The sequence below is a fragment of the Psammomys obesus genome, unplaced genomic scaffold, assembly GCF_907164565.1.
Source record: "Psammomys obesus unplaced genomic scaffold, mPsaObe1.curated_primary_1811, whole genome shotgun sequence".
In the NCBI taxonomy this organism is placed as follows: domain Eukaryota; kingdom Metazoa; phylum Chordata; class Mammalia; order Rodentia; family Muridae; genus Psammomys; species Psammomys obesus.
The window spans coordinates 28,100-52,132 of record NW_026589447.1 but is presented as its reverse complement, the minus strand read 5'-3'; the positions used below and the strand labels follow the sequence as shown (position 1 = coordinate 52,132).

Sequence of the window (24,033 nt, the reverse complement as noted above, 5' to 3'; positions counted from 1 at the left end):
TGAGGCCAGTCTAGTGTACATCTTGGGTTCCAGGTCAGCCTGGGCTATACAGTGAGATCCTATTTCAAAGGGGGATGAGGGTAAAGAGCAGACACACAGACGCAGACAGACAGACTGTTTCAAAATAAATGACAAAAAGAGGATTGGGAACAGAATTTAATTTTAGAACACTTGCCTTGCATTCCTGATGAGCTCTAGGATCAATTCCCAGTGCTGCTGGGAGTGGTGGCTCATGACACTCAGGAGGAAGAGGCAGGCAAGTCCCTGAGTTTGAGGCTAGCTTGGTCTAGAGTCAGTACCATGACAGCCAGAGCTACATAGAGAGACACTGTCTCAAAAGCCACTAAAGCATATATATACATATGTATATATACATATACATACGTATATATATGTATGTATTTCTCCCCAATGCTGTAAATAAATACTATGTTTCATCTATCTATCTATCTATCTATCTATCTATCTATCTATCTATCTATCTAAAAATGTTCACTCATGGGCTGGAGAGATAGGTCAGAGGTTAAGAGCACTGGCTGCTCTTCAGAAGGTCCTGAGTTCAATTCCCAGCAACCACACGGTGGCTCACAACCATCTACAATGAGATCTGGTGCCCTCTTCTGGTGTGCAGGCACACATGCAAGCAGAACACTGTATAAATAAATAAATCTTTTAAAAAAGTTCACTTATTCACTGTGAAGATTATGGAAAGAGCACGAAGCCTTAAAAAAAGCAAGATAAAGGCAGTGGTGGCACATGCCTTTAATCCCAGGACTTGGGAGGCAGAGACAGGCAGTTCCCAGGTCTGAGGACAGTCTAGCCTTCTCAGTGAGTTCTAGGACATCCAAGGCTACAGAGAGAAAACTTGTTTCAAAACAAAACAAAACAGAAAGAGAGAGAGGGCTCAGCAGGTAAAGGTACCTGCTGCCAAGCTTGATGAGCTGAGTTCTACTGGCTTCTGAATGTTGTTCTCTGATAGCCACACCCACCCCATTGCACGTGTGCATGCACCCCTCCCCCAACACAAATAAAAAGTAAAAATGTAAAAAGAATGTCATAATGCCCTACTACTTAAACACTTTTCTTTTATTGCAGTTTTGGCACTGGGTATCAAACCTAGGGACTTTGCATATGGAAAACATTTGCTCTACAATGGGCTACCTTAGGCTCTTTTTTATTGTTTTGTTTGATATATTTCTCACTAAATAGCTCTAGTTGGCCTGCAACTTGCTATGCAGACCAGATTGGACTCAACATCCAGAAAATCTCCTGCCTCTCAAGTGCTAAGATTAAAAGCTTGTGCTACCATGGCCAGTGTATTTTTAACTACATTTATTGGTGTGTGTGTGTGTGTGTGTGTGTGTGTGTGTGTGTGTGTGTGTGTTGAGCTAGGATCTTACTCTATATCTAATGCCTAATTTTTTTCTTTCTTTTTAAAGATTTATTTATTTTATTATGTATACAATGTTCTGCCTGCATGTACACCTGAAGGACAGAAGAGGGCACCAGATCTCATTGTAGATCGTTGTGAGCCACCATGTGGTTGCTGGGAATTGAACTCAGGACCTCTGGGAGAGCGAGCAGTGCTCTCAACCTCTGAGCCATGTTTCCAGCTCCCGCCTAATTCTTTCTTAAATATTTATTTTGGTTTTTCAAGACAGGGTTTCTCTCTGTAGCCTAGGCTGTCCTGGTCTTGCTTTGTTGATCAGGTTGGCCATGAACCAATAGAGATCTGCTGGGCATTTATTATTGTTTAAAGATTTCTTTATTTTATATTATGAGTTGCCTGCATGTATGTATGTGTACTCTTCATGCAGGGCCTGAAGAGACCAGAAAGATGCACTGGTTACCCTTGGAACTGGAGTTACAGATGCTTGTGACCATAACATGGGTACTGGGACTCAAATCCAGGTCCTCTTCAAGAGCAACCAGTGCTTTTTTTTTTTTTTAAATTTATTATAATTTTCACTTTGCATTCCAGCTGTAGCACCTCCCTCATATCCTCCTAATTCCACCCTCCCTCCCTCTTCTCCTCCCATGTCCCACCCTAAGTTCCCTGATAGGAGAGGTCCTCCTGCCCTTCCATTTGACCCTAGCTTATCAGGTCTCTCATCAGAACTGGCTGAATTGTCTTCCTCTGTGGCCTGGCAAAGCTGCACCCCCCAGGGGGAGGTAATCAAAGAGCTAGCCACTGAGTTCATGTCAGAGAAATTTCCTGATCCCCTTACTAGGGTACCTAGTTGGAGAGGGCAACCAGTGCTCTTAACCACTGAGCTATTTGTCCAACCTCAATATTAATATTTTTTAAGAGTAAATCTTTTTGTTTTTGAAAAAGAGTCTCTCTGTGTAACAAGCCCTGGCTGTCCTGGACTTGCTTTGTAGACCAGGCTGGCCTCTGCCTCCTGAGTGCTAGGATTAAAGGCAAACACCACTATGCCCATCCCCAGTATTTATTTTTTTATGTGTATGTATATGGGCATTCATGTGGCATTGTACCTAGAGGACAACTTGTGGGAGTCTGTTCTTATTTCATGTTATTCTAGGGATTAAACTCAGATTAAAAGGTTTGACGCCTTTACTCACTGAACTACCTTGATAGCCATGATCTCAAATTCTTGATCCTACTGCCTTAGCTTCTTTCGTGCAGGAATTATAGGTCTATGTAATAATAAACCTAGCAATATGTGGTTAAAATTAACCTGATTAAGCCAGGCTTGGTGGTAGATGCTTGTAATCCCAGCACTCAGGGAGGCAAAGACAGGTAGATCTCTGTGAGTTCAAGACCAGCCTAGTCTAGAAAAAGTAGTCCACGACAACCAAGGCTACACAGAGAAACTCTGTCTTGAAAAACAAAACAAAACAACAAAATACCTAATTAAAATGAACTAGAAACTGGATGTGCTGGTGCAGGTGAAGCAAAGATGATGAAGAGTAGGAAGACAGACATAGTGAGGTTGTATCTCACCACTACCTTCCAAAAAGAAAAGGAGTTCTAGTAGATCTGTGTCTGTATGGCAAGATAGCTAAATGACTCCGATAACACCAACTATAGTCTTAGGTACCCAGGAGGCTAAGGCATGAAGGCTAGAATCCAGCATATGCAACATAACTATCTTTCTTTCTTTCTTTCTTTTTTTTTTTTTTTTTGAGACAGGTTTCTCTATGTAGCCCTGGCTGTCCTGGAACTCACTCTGTATACCTGACTGACCTTGAACTCAGAAGTCCACCTACCTCTGCATCCTAAGTGCTGGAATTAAAGGCGTGTGCCATCTCAGCCAGGCATAACTGGTCTATAGTTTCTTTTAAAAAAATTCTGTGGCTGGAGGATGGCTCAGTGATGAAGAGAACTTCCTATTCTTCAGAAGGAGCCAAGTTTGGTTCCTGACACCCAAATTGGGCAGCTTACAACTAAATACCTGTAACTGCATGTGGCACATACCACACACAATAAATAAATAATTTTTCTAATACATTTATGTGTATATATGTTGCATGTATACACGTGGGTATACCACAGCACGTGTGGGGGGGTGTCACAGAACAACTTGCAGGAGTTGGTTCTACTATTTCAACATGTGGGTCTTAACAATTGAACTCAACTAGCCAGGATAGTGGCAGGTGCCTTTACCTGCTAAGTTATCTTACTGGCCCTGACTTTTTGCTTTGTTTTGAGACAGGGTTTCTCTGTGTAGCCCTGGTTGTCTTGGAACTGACTCTGTAGGCCAAGCTGGCCTCAAACTCAGAGCTCTGACTACCTATGCCTCCCAGGTGCTGGGATTAAAGGCATGTACCACTGCTAAAATATTTTTTAAAGTCTTTACTTTAGGGGCTGGAGAGATGGCTTAGAAGCTAAGAGCACTGGATGCTCTTCCAAAGGTCCTGAGTTCAATTCCCAGCAACCACATGATGGCTCACAATCATCTGTAATGTTGCCCTCTTCTGGCATGAAGGCACATGCAAACAGAATAGTGTATAAATAATAAATGAATATTTTTTTAAAAGTATTTATATTATTGAAATGTGTTTGTGTGTGTGTGTGTGTGTGTGTGTGTGTGTGCGCGCGCGCGCTCACTCCTGTGCCTAAGGTTTTTGTTCTTTTTTTCTTTCTTTCCCTCTGAGACTGTTTCTCTGTGTAGACCACCCCACCCTGTCCTTAAACTTACAGAGATCCCTGAGTATATATATCTTGTATATCACAAGACTGCAGGAGCCTGAGGAGGTCCAGAGAGGTGTTAGATCCCCTGCAACTAAAGTTACAAATAGTTGTAAGCTGACATGTGTCTGCTAGGAATGGAAACAGGTCCTCTGCAAGAACAGTAAGTGCTCTTAACTTCTAAGCCATATTTCCAAGCCCTGGAAAATCATGGCGTAGAAAAAGTCACAGTGCCTGATATCATGTTACACACCTATAATCCTGGATGCAGATTGAACTCAACTAGCCAGGATAGTCACAAGTGCCACTCTGGAGGCAGAGGTAGGTGGATCTCTGTGAGTTTGAGGCCAGCCTGGTTTACAAAGTGAGTCCAAGACAGCCAAGGCTACACAGAGAAACTCTGTCTCTTACAACGAAAAGAAAAAGTCACAAGTGAGGCTTTAGGGATGGCTCAGAGGTTAAGAGCACTGTACCTTCCCAGACCTACATAGTAGCTTACAACTATCTGTAACTCTAGCTGTAGAGGATCCACCATTGTAGTCTGTCCTCCTTGGGCAATACATGCAGGTGGTGCACTTGCATCCAGGCAGACAACACATACACATAAAATAAACTACATCTTTTGGTCGTTTTGTTGTTATTTTCATTTTCTGTGCTTGGCCTTTTTGGTTGCCTATCTGTGCACCATACATACGCAGTGCCCTTAGATTCCAGAAGAGGGTGTCAGATCCCTGGAAATTGGAGTTACATCATTAGCCACCAATGGAAAGCTGGGACAGGTACCCTAGTCCTATGGAAGTGCAGTCAGTACTCTTAAACGCTGAGCCACTTCTCCATCCCCCAATAAATCTTTTTTAAAAAACAGAAAAAGCCACAGCTTAGAAAAGTATATCCATATTTTGAATCATATACACGTATGTGTGCTTTTTTTTTTTGTTTGTTTGTTTGTTTTCAGCTGAGACATAGTCATTCATACTGGCTGCTCTCGTGCTCACTTTGTAGTTGAGGGTGGCCTCCTGGACTAGTCTCCTTTCTCAGCCTCCTGAGTGTAAGGATTAAAGGCTTAATCATTCCTGTTTGATTGGGACAGTCATGCATAGGTAACTTATGTCATAATTGGGTAGTGGGTATGTGAGATGAGTAGAAGGGGTGAGACTTCATACTGTCAAGCACATTGATTTTTTTTCTCTCCCTAAGAATTTATTTTCTTTTTTTCATAATAATGTGCTACTTTTTCTCTCAGAGTTTGGGAACCATTGGGCTAAATATATCCAGTATAGTAGCTAGTAGCCTTATGTTACACGCACACCCACACATGAACATGCACACGCGCATTCACACACACACACACACACACACACACACACACACAAGGTGTATGTCTAGTCTCTACTATTATATTGAACGGCACCACAGAACCTTCCTAACATTATAAGAAGTCATTTTAGACAGCACAGGTCTATATCCTTGTGTCCTTTATAAGGTAGGTAGTACCTGTTAGGATAATCTGCCATCCAGAGTATGAATTAATTAATGGGAATTAACTACTGGTACCTATCCATTGAATCTTGTAATCCTTGGATAACCGCCTGGAACAGTTAGGCATTATGGAAGAACGATATTCCTAGCGTAGGTCAAAGTGAAGACCTTCAACAAACCGGCTCCCACACTGCTGAACAACCTGTTGAATTTCTCGGCGGGGATGTTTGGCCAATTTGGGTCTCTGGTTACTATGGAAATAGTGCTGGTTAGAGTTCTGGGTAATCACACAGAGATTCAAGTGACAAGATCGCTTGCCCTCCTGCCCCTTTCCATAATCATGACCATTTCAGTTACACTTCCCGAATATACCCGGCGCTGGGAAAGGAAACTAAAATGGTACACGGTGTCAGGGTGTAAGCTTTGAGGAAGTGTGAAAAAAGAAACATGGCGGAGTACTTTTTTTTTCCACAGTAGCAAACGGCTAGCTCTGCCACTTGAATACAATGACATTGTTACTCTTAATTTTGCACAGGCGCAGTGCATAAACTCTCAGCGCACACGCCCACGCGCCCATTTTCTTCCCTTTTCTCTCCACTTCTCTCACGAGTTCTCTTCTTCCCACCTCCCACCACTAGGTCTTTCAGTCCTTCCGCAGGGCCTGTTAGTCTCTCCTTCCGACCCCCTACCTTCGGCTGCTAGCTTCCCCTCCCCCTCCCTTTTCCGTCGGTCGCACAGCGCCTCTAGTGCATGCGCATAACGTACAAAGCCTCGCTCTTTGTCCCCCATCTGTCGTTCACAGGAACCCAAGGCTTTGACAGTCGGTAGCCAATAGAAGCTAAGAAATGGCGGACAAACGGGTCCTCCTCTGGAGATAAACTTTGACTGGCAGTTCACGTGGCCAATCAGAAAGCCAACATTGATTCTCTTGGGAGGCACCGAACTCCGTCAGCTCGTTTCCGGCGGTCGCGCGCTCTTTTCTCGGGACGGTGGAGGCTGTGCAGCGTCGCCGTTACTCTGAGCAAAGAACTGTGGGCAGAGGGTGAGTTTTGGGACGCTTCTGTGGTTGGTTGGGGGAACAGTGTGGCTTGCTGCGACGATTCGTGAAGGAAGGGGCTGGGGCGAGGCCGAGTTTGGCAGGATAATATGGGTTCGAAGGCCTCGTGAGGCCTCCCCCCCTTCGCGCTAGGCCTTCGCAGCCCACCCTTGGGGTCCTGCGCCCTCGCCGCTTCACGCCTGGGGCTTTAGCCCATGCGTTTAGCTTTATTGCCCGGGCCCTTTGTGCTACTCATCTCGAATCTTAGCTACCCCAAGTTGGCGGCTTGTGATCCGCTTTGGACCAGAGGGTGCGAAGTCTATTATGCTGAAGCGCTGAAGTTGAGGTTAGAGGAGGAGGCGCTTTGCTTTGTTGGATGCTCCTCCTTCCTAGCCCCTCGAGGCCATCAATTCCAAGAGGGCCTGTAGGGCCCCCAGAGCAATGATTTGTTTGTTTGTTTTTTTTGTGCAAACAACTTTCAGTGGGAAGTTTGCTAGTTTAAAACCCGGTGGCTTTTGGAGCTAAGTTCATGAAACACCCTCCACCCCACCCTTGTGCGCGCGCTTTTCTTTTTCCAAACCTTGCCGCTTAAGCTTTCCCTAACCATTTGTGGGCATCGCTTTTCCAAATTAAGCTTAAATTTGTGGCAATACTTTCTAGTATTTTTCACTTTGCGGAAGTCTTTCTGTAAGCTGATACCTTTTTTGTGTGTTTAACAGAAGTCAAGGTTAGAGAGGACTGGGAGACAGACACGTTGCTGTGTTCGAGTCGAAATCAAGGTAGGTGCAGGTGGTAGGGGTTCCAGGTAAAGTACAGGATGCTTAGTTGGATACAGATTTCACATAGATAACAGATTAATTTTTGGTGTAACCTAACACTTTTTGAAAATCTGAAAGTAAAATGAGACTGAGCTTGTGGGTTGGTTTTGATTTTATTCCCCTAATTCTGGCTGTTCTATTAGGGGATAGTTCTTAAATTTATGTTTGTCCAGCTTCGTTGTTATTAAATGAAAAGTCCCAAGAAGCTCAGCAGCAGCCATTACTATGATTGTATTTTATAGCTTTCAGGGTGGCCCACCAGGCACCTATCTCACTCACCCTGGTAAATTCACACTGGATTTCTCTAGCAGTTTTCAACTTAGGAATTTGACTCTTCTAAAAATTGAGAGGCTCTTGATTTAGATTTCAGATACTTGTGATTAATGTGATCCTAACCATGTGGGCAGTTGTATCACACACAGTAGCTACAGTCCTTTTCTCATGGTTAATCTTAGGACAGGTAAGTAAGGATACATTCTAGGTGCTGATCTCTTTTTGAAGCCCAGTAGTTTTGGGATTGATAAATTGCTTTCTGTGTATATCTTGAAGTTTTACATTCCTGCAGTTGACATAGAAAGGACTTGACTTGGTGCTTACTGCATATGCCGTTTAGGTAATTTAGGTTCTTCAAGTAGTATTAACCTAAACTTCATTGGTAAATGGGAACTTGCAGAAAAGACTACAGAAAGAATATAAAAGCTAGTATCATGGGGATCTTTATTAAAAGTTATTCATGGCCAGACATGGTGGCAGAGGCAGGCAGATCTCTGTGGGTTCGAGGCCAGCTTGGTCTACATCGTGAGTTTCAGGACAGTAACCTGCCTCAAAGAAAAAATAAAAAGTTACTCATTAGTTGGGTGTGTTGGTCCACACCTTTATTATTAGAGTCCAAAAATCGACAATTTAAGAAAAATCTAATAATGACCTTTATTTAAATTCCTTTTATTTTCTTTTAATTTATTTATTTTTGGCTTTCCGAGACAGGGTTTCTCTGTGTAGCCTTGGGTGTCCTGGACTTGCTTTGTAGACCAGGCTGGCCTTGAACTCAAAGAGCTCTGCCTGCCTCAGCTTTCCTGAGTGCTGGGATTACAAGTATGCGATAACTGTTATTTACCCCCATCTCCATCCTATGAGGTTGCGAAAGTTAGGTGACAGAGCTGGTAAGTTTGTTGAAATTTAAAGTGAATTAAAGTCTTATTTGATGCATGATGGTTTTATGTTTTAGAGGTCAACAGATCTGGGTTCCATTCCTTACACTGGTGTGGCCTTGGTTAGGTAAAGTATGTTTTTAGGCTTCTGTTTTCTTTTTTCAAAAGAATTAACAGTTGGGGCCACTAAAATGAAATAATGCAGGTATAGCATGTTGCCTAGATTTTGTTTAGTTTTTGAGTCATGGTCTCAACCACTATAATGTCCTGGCCCTCAAACCTCAAAAATGAGACTAAGTTGGCCTCCATCTCAAAGAAATCCACCAATCTCTTTCTAAGAGCTGGGAATGAAGATATGCACCACAAGCTCAGCTTGTTGCCTGGATTTTAATGAGCATTAAATAAATTACCTTAATTTGCAAAGTGTACTTTTTAAAAGCATATTTCATGTGTATATGATGCATTCTGGTTACTCTTCCCCTTCATCTTCCTTATTCTCTTCCCCATCTCTGTCAGCCCCAGAATATACTTTTATTTTAAATACAACCTTCCTTGAAATAAATGGTGTAGAATATTCTTTTTTATTTTGTTTTGTTTTCAAGACAGGGTTTCTCTGTGTATGCCTGGTTGTTCTGGATTCACTTTATAGACTAAGCTGGCCCTGAAGTCACAGAGATCTGCCTGCTTCTGCCTCTGAAGTGCTGGGATTAAAGGTATGTGCCACCATGCCTGGCTTTTTTTTTTCTTCTTTTTTAAAAACATTGCCAGGCATGGTAGCACCTGGCAATGTGGTAGTGCCACCTCAGAGCACTCAGGGTGGCAGAGTCAGGTGGATTGCTGTGAATTTGAGACCGGCCTGGTGTTTAAAGCAAGTGAGTCCATGATAGCCAACAGGCAACACTACACAGAGAAACCCTGTCTTGAAAAACCAACAATAACAACAAAAAGGCAACCATGCTGTATATATATGGCTGACCTGAAAAATTTATGTCTGAAACTCAGATCTACCTACCTGCATCTCCTTGGTGTGGGGATTAAAGAAGTGGGCTACGATGCAGGCTTTTTTTGTTTGCTTGTTTGTTTGTTTGTTTGTTTGTGGGGACAGGAACTCACTGGCCCAAGCTTGTCTGAAATCTGGGGTTGTGGTACCTCAGGCTTTTAGACTGTCAACTGTTTGAGGCCTGTGGGGTGCCCCTAAGCTTAGCTTCTATAAGGATTTCTGTTAACATGGAAATACATGTTGTGGATTCCTTTGAGTGATAGAAGCTACTAAGCCTGAGGCTGGGGCTATCAATTTCTATTTAAAGGTTGGATCTCCACCTGAGAAAAGTTAAGATTTAGTGGGACAAATGGCTGTGTAGATGACAGTTCTTTCATTGGCCACTTTGGGGATAGAAGAAGGAAAATACTTAATACCTATAATACTTAAAATATGAAAAGATTTTATTCTAATACCCTCCCTTATCTTCAGCTGTTTCTGGCAACAGCTTTCATTTCTTTGTCTTGGGGGGGGGTGAGTCTTGATACATAGCCAAGGTTTTCTGAAACTGTCTTATCGAGGGCCTATACAGCCCCGAAATTACAGGGGTGTACCATCGTGTCATGTCTTTTATTTTCACTTTGAGACAGGTTCATACTGTAGCTAGCCTACACTGACTTCAAACAGTGGAGGTTAGGATTATTTTAAAAAATTTAAAACATTTTCTGTAGCCATGCTTGGTGGTATACACCTTTAATCCCAGCACTGAGGAGGTAAAGGCAAGCAGGCAGCCTCTTGAGTTTGAGGCTGGCCTGGTCTAGAGTTTAGGACAGCCAGGGCTACACAGAGAAACCCTGTCTTCACAAACAAAAAAATAAGATGCTTTATTTGCCATTAAATCACTACTCCTGTTAATAACATTTAAAATTATGTTTTTTCAGGAAAACTGCACTGTCAAGTGTCACAAATCTAGAATCTGTTTCCTAATAAGTAAACAAAGCTAAAAGCACTGTAGTACTGTAACAGGAAAAAAACCTGAAAGCCGTCTAAATTATGATGGTAGATTAATAAATTAGTATATATACAGATGCACTTTATGTAGGCATTTACAGTCATGTTGACATTGCAGAAAAGTAAAGCTGAACATCAAATGGTGTGTTGCTATTTCAACTAAAACAGTAACACTTGAGGAAATAAATAAGCAGAGATGGAAGAGGTGAAAGGATTATTTAAATGCAGTTATGCTCAAAGATAATATCTATGTGCGTTCATTCTAATAGTGAAAATTAGAAAGAACCTAAAGTTGCTCTGTAAGAGCAACTAGTATTCTTCATCTCTAAACTATCTCCTCAAACCTCTCACAAACTGGTTTCTTTAATGTGCATCAGTTTCTATGATGGGAGCTGGAGAGATGGCTCAGCTACTACTGCTCTTGCCTGAGTTCATTTCCCAGCAACTATGTCAGGTGGCTTTTCAATTTCTTGTAGTTCCAGCTCTAGAGGATACCTTGCCCTCTTCAGGTACTGTGTTTGGATACACAAAACTGCAGAGACACAGATATACATATTAATAACTAGAAGGTTGTATTAGGGTTCTAGAGGAACAGAACTGATAGAATGAATCTATATTTAGAGGTCAGTGGGATTTATTAGAGTAATTTACAGGCTGTGGTCCAGATAGTTAAACAATGGCTGCTTACCAAGGAAAAGTCTAAAAATCCAGTAGTTCTGCCCATGAGGCTGGATGTCTCAGCTAGGCTTCAGTATACACTAGAATCCTGAAGAAGTATATCCTAATGTCAGTCAAGGAATGGACTTGCCATTGAGATTGGGGGCAAGCAGGCAAAGAAAGCAAGCGTCTTTCATCCATGTCCTTTATATAGGTTGCCAACAGGAGATATGACCCAAATTAAAAGTGAAGCTTCCCACTTGAGATGATTTAATTAAGAAAAATCCCTCACAGGTGTACCCAGTCTCTTGGGTTTTAGTTAATTCCAGATGTAACCAAGGTGACAATCAAGAATCACAAAGGGTGTACTAAAATGTTAACAGTAGCCCTTGGTATAAGGGTTTTTATGTATATTTGTATGTGAAGGTGCCCAAGACAGAGACACCTGATGTCCCAGAGCTGGGATTAAAGGCATTTGTGAATGTTGGTGTTGAGACCAGGCTTGCTGCTTTTTCCCTCTTTCCTGGTCTCTAGCTCAGGTTGCTCAAACTCAGCCTCTTAGAGTGCTGGAAGTACAGGCATGTGCCACACAATGGCTGTCTGGGTTTGTGGCTTAATTTTTTTTGTTTTTCAGAGGCCAGGCATGGGTTCCAGGCCAGCTGGGCCTACATGGACCATGTCTCAAACAAGTATGTGAATGTATGTGAGGTCAGAGGACGACTTGTGAGAGTCGGTTCACTCTTTAACTATGAGGGTTCTAGAGGTTGAAATCAGGTTGTTAATAAGTACCTTATTTCAATTTTAGTGTTTTGTGACATTGGTGAGAAATGTTATTGAAATGTAAAAATTCTGGTGCGGTAGCACACACTTTTAATTTCAGCATTTAGAAAGTAGAGGCAGGCTGACCTCTTGAGTTTGAGGCCAGTCTGGTCTAAAGAGAGCAAGTTCCAGGACACCAGGGCTACACAGAGAACCTCTGTCTCAAAAATAAAAAACTAAAAAGAACAAGAAATTTTATAAGAATTCAAATCTAAGCCTAAATGTCAGCTTTTCAGTGAAGTAATTCAAAATCATATTCAGGCCCTGACACCCTGTCTGTGCCTCATGTCTCCCAGTTTTTGTACTTTCTTGGCACTTAATCTCTTCATCCTGTGTAATTTGTTTATTATGTCTATTTTGTCTTTCATGAAAAAGTAGCCTCTGAAGGCCAAAACGTGCATCTGGAATAGCATCCAACAAAAATAGGCATTCACTGAATATTTTTAAAATGAATTGGTGAAATGAAAGATTATCAGTCTATGAGCAAGGCATGTATTTTTATTATTTTTTGTCTGTACACTATTCCTTTATCTCTTGAACAATGTTTTTTTTTTTTCTCCCTTTCATATACACACAATGTGGCCCTCAATTTTGAGTGTCACATGATCCCCATTGTGTAGATGTTTCAAAAATTTAATATGACATTCCTTTTATCTTTGGTTATTCAGTCTTTTTTTTTTTCCTTTTGCTCATCTCCATAAAGGCCATTATAAGTGAATATTTTTGTGACCACACGAAAAGTTTTATTTTGAGTTTTTTGAAAATAATTTGTTGCTGGACATGGTGGCGCACATCGATAATCCTAGCGCTTGGGGAACAGAGGGAGGATGATCTCTGTGAGTTTGAGGCCAGCCTGGTCTACAAAGTGAGTCTAGGATGGCCAAAGCTACACAGAGAAAACAGAAAATAAACCCTATTATTATTTTGTAACTTTTTAACATATATGTGAGTGTTTTGGTTGCATGTGTATCTTCTTTTTAATTTTATCCAGTGTATTTTGATCACACTTCCTTCACAGCTCCTAGATCTTTCTGCCTACCCAACCTCATACCCTTTGTCTCTGTCCCTGTCTCTTTCTCTACAAAAAAGGAAATCAGGTTGTGAAGCCACCTGACATTGGTGTTAGGAATTGAACTCAGCTAGTTTCCAAATGGCAGAAATGGACATTATTTGTTTTTTTATATTTGTTTCTTTTACTTTGCTGGAAATAGAAATTTAGTTCATTCACTCTTGGACTCATTCATAACCTGTTTTCTCAAACCCTTAGTTTGAGTGTCTATGATGTATTGCTTCTTTTATTATAAATCAGGCATTTTACTAAGCTAGGAGGGTGGTGCATGCCTTTAATCCTGGCACTCAGGGAGGCAGAGGCAGGCAGACTCATATATTTTATTACCATGATTAAGAAGGCATGGCCAGGCACATGCCTTTAATCCCAACACTTGGGAGGCAGCAGAGTCAGGCAGATAGATAATCTTTCTGAGTTCAAGGCCAGCCTAACAACAGAGTGAGTTCCAAGATAGCCAAGGCTGCACAGAGAAACTCTGTCTCAAACAAAAGAAACCAATTATTAGAGAAATAGCTGAGCCATTAAGAGTATTTGCTGTTCTTTCAGCAAGTACTGGGTTTGATTTCCAGCATCTGTATGGCATCTTAGAACTGTAACTCCAGTTCTAGAGTTCTCTACTAAGCCTCAAAGGGCGTAAGGCTCACAGCACATGTGTCATGTAGACATATGGAGATGAAACACCATACACAAAAAATAAGTCTTTAAGAAGAACTACTTGCCCTGCTTAGTATATACCAGTAACGAGTAATTTGTTAATCCTCAGCTATATCAAGGAACAGATATTTTTGGATACCTGCTTATGATAGCAGAAAAACAATACACAGTATAGTGTTCACTATGTAATGTATAGTATTAGGACTATAATTCAAACCTTGGTTTTTAACCCCACAATCCATACTAATCCATACTTACTGAATTTTGCAGTATCTACAGTGACTTTTGCTTTAGGTAATTTGAGGAAATCAAGACTTTTGTACTTTTGTTTACTTTTTCCCTTTTCTATTTTTGGAGATAATCTCTTCATCCCAGGCTGATTTTGTTTATTTGTTTGGAGCCAGGGTCTCTGTAACCCTGTAATATTTTGACATTTCACACTTTATTTTGCTTCAGGGTGTAGAAATGCAGAGCAATAAAGCCTTTAACCTGGAGAAGCAGAACCATACTCCTAGGAAGCACCATCAGCATCATCACCAGCAGCACCAGCCTCAGCAGCAGCAGCAACAGCAGCAACAACCGCCCCCGCCAATGCCTGCCAATGGCCAGCAGGCCAGCAGTCAGAGTAAGGAGATGCTTGGTGAGGGATGAAAATGGGTTCCCTTGGAAAGAGTTTCATGTTATATAGATAAATCTTTTAGGATTATAAGTGAGCAGGCCTTTGCTAGCATACTTCCATTGTTTTTACTTTTTGAGGGCATGGGAGTTTAAGACAGGGTTTCTCTGTGTAACCCTGGCTGTGCAGGAATACAACCAACTACAACTACAGCTCCAGCTCCAGGGGTACCTGCTGCATATAAACTTATCCAGGCAGGCACACATACAATTTATACACATTATAAACTATACCCATACAAACAGTTGGGCTCAGCAGAAGACTCACCTTAAAATTATAAACCCAAGGACCTTTGTCTTGGAACCCACTGTGAAAAGAAAAAGTCAAGTCTTAAAGGTTGGTCCCTGGCCTTCACATGTATGCCACACATGTTCATGCCCATCATACACAACTCACGATATTTTTTTTTTGATGCCAAGGCTTACTACAAAAACATATTACTCATTTCTGTATGTACAACCTGTCAAGGTTGTGGAGATTGGTAATTGGTTAAGAAAATAGAGCGATTTAAAAAGCAGACAGGTCTACTTGGAATATTTATATTTATTGCCAAGTTGCTGCATCATTTGATTGTCTCTGATTAGCTAGCTTAGTTGGCTAGATCGTGGTATTGTCTGTGATTAGCTTAGTTTCTGGATCGCAATAGGCCTGTTAAGTTCCCTGGTCTCTTCAAGCTGCTTTCACATTCTCAAGGTGCAATTGACTGATGAGTTGGATAGGTTGCATTGGGATGTTTGTCTTCATCACAGAAACAATGTTGAGGATATGATTTAATTTTTTACCAAGTCTTTTGATTGACTATCTTCTTTCAGATGAAGGCTTGACTATTGACCTAAAGAATTTTAGGAAACCAGGAGAGAAGACCTTCACCCAACGTAGCCGTCTCTTTGTGGGCAATCTTCCCCCTGATATCACTGAGGAGGAAATGAGGAAACTTTTTGAGAAATATGGGAAAGCAGGTGAAGTTTTCATTCATAAGGATAAAGGCTTTGGCTTTATTCGCTTGGTGAGTAACTGTAAGCTTTGGGGCATGTACTTTGAAAAATACTGAGGAGTGAATATGGAAAAAATAGCAGTGAAAATAATTACATTGTCCATACGGTAATAGTTGGGATGTTTTTGTTTTGTTGCTTGTTTTTGTTGTGGTTGCTGTTTTGGTTGTCTGAGTCTGGAACTAGCACTGTACACTTGGCTAGCCTCAAACTCACAGAGGCCTCTGCCTTCTAGTGCTAGGTTTGAAACTATGCACCACCATTGCCTGGCCTTTGTGAAAATGGTTAATGATATAAAACAAAAGGCAAATTCAGATTTATTTGCCTGGAATATAGGGCCTGAAGTAGTTTTGGGGGCTATGTTTGGTTGTAGGTCTCATTATGTAACCCTAGGCTATCCTTGAACTTAACACACTTTTTTAAATATTTTCTTTTTATTTTATTTGCATTGGTGTTTTGCTTGCATGTGTCTGTGTGGAGCCAGATCCCTTGGAACTGGAGTTACAGACAGTTGTGAGCCACCATGTGGGTGCTGGGAATTGAACCCTGGTCCTCTAGAAGAGCAGCCAGTGCTCTTAACCCCTGAGCCATCTCTCCAGCCCAAACTTGTACACTTTTACCTCTATTTTCCAAGTGTTGATGCCACAGGTGCTCCACCATGCTTGGTTTATGAAAAAAAATGAAGTTTATTTTACTGATTATCAAGGCCTATATAACTTATCCCAAAGTCCTTGTATGTGTCTTGTCTTACTCTTAAACCCTGAGGGGACACAGTTTTTATTTTAAAAATTTTAATCTTAGTCAAGAGAATACCCTTTTTTTTTTTTCTGGGGAAGACAGTTGGGGCTTAAATGTAGACTCTTAATACATATTAGATAAGTGTACTACCACTCATCAGACCTCCCAGTTCTGCCAAGTTTAAATGCAGATCTGATTTTTAAAAATCTGTTTTGATTTAGGGATAGTATATGAGAAAGAATTATTTTACCTCTATGAATGAGCAAAGGGTGACAAGAGCTCCAGAGGATGCTTGGAATTATCACTAACTCAGAACCATAAGAAGTCATTTTCTCAAGATACTTCCTTAGTTCTGTGAAGTAGGCAAGAGATGTCCTATCAGTTTTCTGGATCTAAATAAGCTTGGTCAGGGGAGCTGATGCTTTCTTCAGACCTGCATGGGTACCAGGCACACATGTTATACATAAATGTACTTAGAGTCAAAGAGTCAAAACATTCATACACACAAAACAAATATTCTTTTTTGAAGACAATTAATTCTGTTATGTTAGTGGAAATTAAAATATTCTGAGTGCTGTATTATTAAGTATACATCTGGGACTCGCTCTATGGACTAGGCTAGCGTAGAGATCTGCTTGCCTCTACCTGAGTACTGGAATTAAAGGCATTTGCCACCACATTCAACAGGGTTCTTTTGAGGGACATTTTATTTTGTTGATGCCTGTTTGGATGGCCTTTGTTAAATTCTAATTTTCTTGTTTGCTCCAGGAAACACGAACCCTAGCAGAAATTGCCAAAGTGGAGCTGGACAATATGCCACTCCGAGGAAAGCAGTTGCGCGTGCGCTTTGCCTGTCACAGTGCATCCCTTACAGTCCGCAACCTTCCTCAGTATGTGTCCAACGAGCTGTTGGAAGAAGCGTTTTCTGTATTTGGCCAAGTGGAAAGGGCTGTGGTCATTGTGGATGACCGAGGAAGGCCCTCGGGGAAAGGCATTGTTGAGTTCTCAGGAAAGCCAGCTGCTCGAAAAGCTCTGGACAGATGCAGTGAAGGCTCCTTCTTGCTAACCACGTAAGTAGTTTTCAGACAGTGGTTTTGAGTTTCTTATTCTTTCTTCGGTATGGAGAGTTAACATCTAGTAACCAATAGCTATATGTTTGTGTACAAATGGGTGTGAGTCAGGACAAATTTGAGAAAGTCAGTATTCTTCCAACTTTACATGTATTCCAGGACGAAGCTCAGTTTACCTAGTGTGTGTGTGAGTACCTTTATCTATTGATGACCTTAGATCTTAAATTAAAGGAAGTGGTTTAAGGATAACTTTTCAGGCTGGAGAAATGCCTCAGTGGTTAAGAGCACTGGCTGCTCTTGGCAGAGGAAATGTGTTTGATTTTCAGGATCTACTTTTTGGATCAAAACTATCTATAACTTCAGTTTTAGGGGATCTGATGGCAGCCTAAGCAGACACCAGGCACAGAAGTGGTACACTCATATACATGGCTTTTCTTTGTTCTTAGTAACCCATGCCTGTAGTCCCAGCACTTGAGATTCAGAGGAAAGAAATAACTTGTCTATGATCACTAGAGATAAGAAGACTTGCAGTTAAAGTCATCCTCATCTCTTAACAAGTTGGAAGTTAGCCTGGGATAGGTAAAGTTTTAGAATTCTGGCAAGTGTTCTGTTGAATATATTTTTTCCCTCTTTCATTTTCTAGAGTTATTAAATAATTTGATAACTCCACCTACTTGCATTTAACATTTGTTGAGACTATTTCAAATATCTGAAACCAGGCTCCATCTGGGCTATTAACCCCAAATTATATATAATGCTAATAAGAAGGACTGATTATTTGGAGTTAGGTATAAAAACCTCTTCAGAAATTGGTTTAGATGTGGTGGTTCATATCTATAATCCCAGCTCTTGGGAGGTTGAAGCAGGGGGAATGCCACTAACTTGAGATCAGCCCAGCTTACACAGTATGAATCCTTGCCAAATTCTTATTTCTGTTAAAAGTGTTGGCAGTTGTCCAGTTCTAAAGTTGTAGGGAGCATGCTTGTTGAGGTATGGCTTCATTAATACTAACATTCTTTCACACAGATTTCCTCGGCCAGTGACTGTGGAACCTATGGACCAGTTAGATGATGAAGAGGGACTTCCAGAGAAGCTGGTTATAAAAAACCAGCAATTTCACAAGTATGTGGTTCATATATGTTGACTCTTACGCATTTCTGCAGTAGGGGTGGAGTATGTGTTTATGTGTGTGATGCTGGTAGCTGAACCCAGGCCATTAGCATATTTGACTACATTTTCATCTCTGATTATTTAATTGTTCTTGAAACTTTAAAAGGGATGTCTAAAAGAGGCATGTCTTTGCTGCGCACATATATGTTCACTTGGCACTTAGAAAAGAATGTGATTCTAAGGAATCTTAGAGTAAGTAATGCCATACATAATGTTTATTGTCTGTAGGGAACGAGAGCAGCCACCCAGGTTTGCACAACCTGGATCCTTTGAGTATGAGTATGCCATGCGCTGGAAGGCACTCATTGAGATGGAGAAGCAACAGCAGGATCAAGTGGACCGAAACATCAAGGAGGCTCGTGAGAAGCTGGAGATGGAGATGGAGGCAGCACGCCATGAGCACCAGGTTATGCTGATGAGGCAGGGTGAGTATAGACCTGTAAGTCGAAAACGAGAATACAGATCAAATGCCATTTTTTGTTCAGTAATTTCTTTGTTCCTCAGTAGAAAAAGACATAAATATCTTTCATTCCCTGAAATACTTTGTTGATCCTGGGAGGGAGATAGACTTGAAAATTTGGTGTAGAATACTGGATTAATTCTATGAAGAAGGTAACAATAAAGTTTGAGTTTACTTGGATAGGTCCTTTTGACATTATGTATTATCTTAATTAAGGTTTCTGTTGCTGTGATAAAACACCATGACTAAAAGCAACTTGAGTTTATTTTGTCTTAATCACAGGTAACTCCCATCATTGAGAGAAGCTAAGCTGGGCGTGGTGGCGCATGCCTTTGATCCCAGTACTCTGTCTGGGACAGAGACAGGCAGGTCTCTGTGAGTTCGAGGCCAGCCTGGTCTACAAAGTGATTCCAGGATAGCCAAGACTACACAGAGAAGCCCCTGTCTCAGAAGGGCGGGGGGAGAGAGAAGCTAGGGTAGGAACTCAAGTAGGGCAAGGATCTGGAGGCAAGAACTGATGTAGGAATGCAGTTTGTTAAGTTGCTCCCATGCCTTGTCCACCATGCTTTCTTTCTTTTTGTTGGGGAGGGCTGTTTATTTGTGGCATGGTTTCTCTGTGTGGCTCTGACTATTCTGGAACTAGTTCTATAGACCAGGCTGGTCTTGAGCTCAGAGTTCCATGTGCCTCTCAGCCTCTAACCTTGAGTACTGGGCGTTAAAGGAGTGTGATACCATACCCACAGTGAGCTGGGCCTTTCACATCAATCATGAAAATGCACCACAGATTTGGCCACTCAAAAATCTCAATTGGGGTTTTCTCTTCCAAAATGGCTCTATAGCTTGTATCCGGTTGACATCTTTGCTTTCTGGATATTTATGGGAAATTGTGTATATGTAACAAGAATCAAAAAGTCTCAATCTGTTGGTAGATTTGATGAGGCGTCAAGAAGAGCTCCGGAGAATGGAGGAACTGCATAACCAAGAGGTTCAGAAACGAAAGCAGCTAGAGCTCAGGTACTTTTTTTTAAACATTTATTTGTTTGATGCCTGGACACAAGCCGCCATCTGGTCCTAGGAATTGAACTTGGTCGTCAGCCTTGAGAGCGTGCACCTTTACACAGGAGCCATCTCACCAGTCTTGTAACCCTTTTCTTAACTTTTTTTCTGACAACTACAAAGAGTCATGCTTCTTTATTTCTCATCATCATTCTCCCTGCTAAGTTGTAAATACTGTCAAGAATTTCTGCTGCTTCTTGGGTTTTCCCTTTGGGTATATGTTTTTTTACTTATTTTTTAAAGCTGTATTTGATTCTAGGAATTACCTTAGGTCTTCACTAAAAAGAACTGAATGTTGGTCTTTTTAATTCTTTGGATGTTGTCCTTGTTCTTTGCAAGCTGTGCTGGTTTTCAATAGGCTTTTCTCTTTGTCTTAACTCTTCCTATTCAAGTGGTCTGGAATGTCTTTTATCTTTTAAATACCTTGATGACTATAGGCAGGAAGAAGAGCGCAGACGCCGAGAGGAAGAAATGCGGCGTCAACAAGAAGAAATGATGCGACGACAGCAGGAAGGATTCAAGGGAACCTTCCCTGATGCGGTATATCTCCTATGTACCTATGATGTGCCAGGCCAGCTGTGATAAGATAAACCTACCATGAAGTGTCTATTAGGATACCAGGTTATGATCAATTTTTCTATGCTATAAAATTCCTTTTGGGAAAAAATGTTGGTAGGAATTGAGGTAAGATTTGAAAGAGAGCTCTTGCCTTATAGCAAATGTAGGATGAAAATCCAGTACCACTGTTTTTTATATCAGATGATGAGAGAGAAATAGTCCTGTAGCAGACTTCAGCTAATCCACTGCTACCCTTATAGCCAGATGGTTTGCAACCCTAAGAAGAAATTAGCTATTTTTCCTCGTCACCTCTTTTTGTTCCTAATAGAAAAGTCTAATTTGTTACCTGGAGTCACTCTACACATGGCAAGAGGGGCATATGTGTCATCACTGTTTACTTCCCTTTGTGTTGTCATCAGTGAATTGTAAAAGAGTAACTTGTTTTGAACTATGTTTTTTTTGTTTTTCCCAGAGAGAACAAGAGATTCGGATGGGCCAAATGGCTATGGGAGGTAAGGACTAAAGAATTAAATAGTTCTGGTTGACCTTTGGGGGTCTGGATAAAGGATAGTTACAGAAATGAACAGCAGGCATCCAGTAACCAAAGAACTAACTGCCTGCCTGGCTTTTTTTTTTTTTTTTACATTGGCTGCTGAGTTACTCTGATCTCCTTGTCTATGCCTCAGAAAGCCAGGGGTAGCAAGCATGTACAGCCCTGTTTTTTGTTGTTCTTTTGAGACAGGGTCTGTAGCCCTGGCTGTTCTAGAAGTCACTGTGTAGATCAGACTGGTCTTGAACTCCAAGAGATCTGCCTGCCTCTGCCTCCTAAGTGCTAGGATTAAAGGCATTTACTGCCATGCCTGGTTTTAATGTATGGACCTGGGATTTAGGCTTCTCATACTTACAGAGCCTTTTTTGTTTTCTTTTTAAAATCTGATCTCTAGTGAGTTATGGGCTTCTAACTAGTCCACATTTAAGTGGCTTGACCTTTCCAGGAACAATAGGGCTCTTAAGCTGGGAGTGGGGGATTGTTAACATATCTTAGTCTTTAGATCCTTCTGAATTGTCCCTTCAGTAGGGGAAGAGACTGATAATCTTCTTCCCCTTTGGTCATCATACTGTTCTGCTTTAGGTGCTATGGGCATGAACAACAGAGGTACCATGCCCCCTGCTCCTGTGCCAACTGGTACTCCAGCTCCTCCGGGACCTGCCACTATGATGCCAGATGGAACTCTGGGATTGGTAATAAATTGAAGGGCTTCATAGCAGTTGTAAATTGTGGTAGGAGGAGCTTCTTAACCTGGGGTTTAAATTTTGTGGGTATGTGTACATGTAAATGTAGGCTAAAAGTCAGCTGCTTGTGTCATTCTTCAGGAGCCATCCATGACTTGGAACTTGCTTGTTAGGCTAGGCTTACTGGTTTTTGGGCCCCAGGAATCCTCTGGTCCTTGAATCCTCAATGCTGGTATTGCAAATTCATGCCACTATACCCTATCCCCACCCCAGACATTGGATGCTAAGGAATTAAACTTGAGTCCTCAACAAGCACTTTACTTGACTGTCTGCCCAGCATTTCCTACCTCTGAGTTTACTATGATTCTTGGTACAGATACCAATCTTCAGGGCTACTGTACTGTTAGTCATAATATGTAACCTAAGATCTTTAGGGTTTAGTGCAGATAATTGAATCCAGGATCTGCCACTTCATATCTTTGGTCCTTTAGTTTTTACTCTTGAGAAAATTCAGTATATCATCTATTTTAACAGTTTCTGTCAGACTGTCAGACTGATTGACTTAAGTTACGGTTGCTATCCTCAGTAAGTAAGTTGCTTTTTTTGTTGTTTTGTTTTGAGATAGAGTCTCTGTAGTGGCTGTCCTGGAGCTGTCCAGGATGCTCCTGTCTTTCCTTCCCAAATGTATAAATGTATTATACCTACATGTTGCTCATTGGAGGGAAAGTCAAGGAAAGATGACAGATGTGAGTGCAAGGGCCTCGTGGTTCATAAAGTTTGGAAGTCGTTCATGTTGTAATGTTAAAATGGACTAGGCCCAAACTGGATAGACTTAAGGTTGCTAGAGAAGGATTGCCTGTTCTTCCTGGCTCAGGAAAAAAAGTACTTGGCTAGAACCTATCCAAACTAGGAATTTCAATTATATATAAAACACAGAAGAAGAAGAAAAAAAAAAAACACAGAAGAAAGCTAGGTGACTGAATGGAGCCATAACTACAGCCTTCTTTTCCTTTCAGTGTTCACTATTAGAGCTTTAAACAGACTTGGTTGCCTGCCCCTAGCAGTAAGGAGTCTTTAATAGTTAAGTAGAAATGGCCTCTAGTTGGAAGACCATAGACTAGCCAGAAGCCGCAGACAAAGAGATTCAATTGTAACACTGTTCTCTTTCTCTTTTAAGACTCCACCAACAACTGAACGTTTTGGACAAGCTGCTACAATGGAAGGAATTGGAGCAATTGGTGGAACTCCTCCTGCATTCAACCGTCCAGCTCCAGGAGCTGAGTTTGCTCCAAATAAACGCCGCCGATATTAAATAAAGTTGCAGTGTCTAGTTTCCCGCTACTCTTAAAAGAAGAGCCCTTTTTGGACTAGCCAGAATTCTACCCTGGAAAAGTGTTAGGGATCCTTCCCAATAGATAGGTCTTCCCTGCCTGTGCTACTCTAGGGAGTATGCTTGGAGGCAGAGGGCAAGGGAGGGGTGATATTTAACAAATCAGTCTGGTATATTGCTTTATCAAGTCTGGCTGGTGCATTCCTGAAGTATATTGCTAGTTGAGGGCCTGGAGAACTATAGGAAGATGGACTCAGCTCTGTTAATCTTGATCATTCCTGCTTTCTTTTCCTTTCCTTTGCTTTTCTCCATCATATTTTAATTACTATTTTATTCCTCTCAACCCTTGAGGCACTGCCATATATATATATCACAAAACCTAAACATCCTCCAATGACCTAGCCCAATTCCTTTGTTCACTCCCAGGTGAGAATTCAGACATGTCCACAGAGGTTACAGCATCCATACGGTTCTGTTATAGCTCATATATAACCCCTTCATGTCCTAAGGAAGACAATTTCTCTTAGAGGTTTTCATTTTAGTATATCATTAAAAATCTTGTTGCCTTTTTTTCTTGGGTAAGGACTAGTCAAGAATGAATGACATTTTGTGTCTATGATGTTCACAGCTTTTCTTGGTAGGTCTGGTACAATCTTGGGAACAGGGTTGCTGTGTGTTGAAGGTCTGACAGTAGCTCTTAGCCTTGCCTATCTTAGGTAGTTATGCTGTGCATTTTTTATTGGTGTCCTATGATTTGTTCCTGATACCTTCGATTTGAAATTTTTCTGAGAAATGGAGCAGTAATGCAGCATCACCTTATTAAAATACATTTGAAGCCTTTTAATTTTCTGTGCTTTTTTTTTTTGAAGGGGGGAATTCCATGGGACATGTGTGCAGTAGACTGCATAAGGGTAATCTTAGTAACCT

General features: G+C 41.3%; 1 protein-coding gene across 1 annotated transcript; it reads left to right on the top strand.

The window, feature by feature from the left end:
* Nucleotides 1-6,578: 6,578 nt before the first annotated feature.
* Nucleotides 6,579-23,950, top strand: Nono (non-POU domain containing octamer binding). The gene is made up of 12 exons (XM_055605119.1): nt 6,579-6,674; nt 7,388-7,447; nt 14,280-14,448; nt 15,312-15,505; nt 16,998-17,299; nt 18,326-18,421; nt 18,698-18,894; nt 19,859-19,943; nt 20,423-20,525; nt 21,016-21,055; nt 21,676-21,785; nt 22,954-23,950. Exons 3-12 carry the CDS (start codon nt 14,289-14,291, stop codon nt 23,086-23,088), a joined length of 1,422 nt encoding a protein of 473 aa, XP_055461094.1. The 5' UTR covers nt 6,579-6,674; nt 7,388-7,447; nt 14,280-14,288; the 3' UTR covers nt 23,089-23,950.
* The last annotated feature ends 83 nt before the right edge of the window (nt 23,951-24,033 follow it).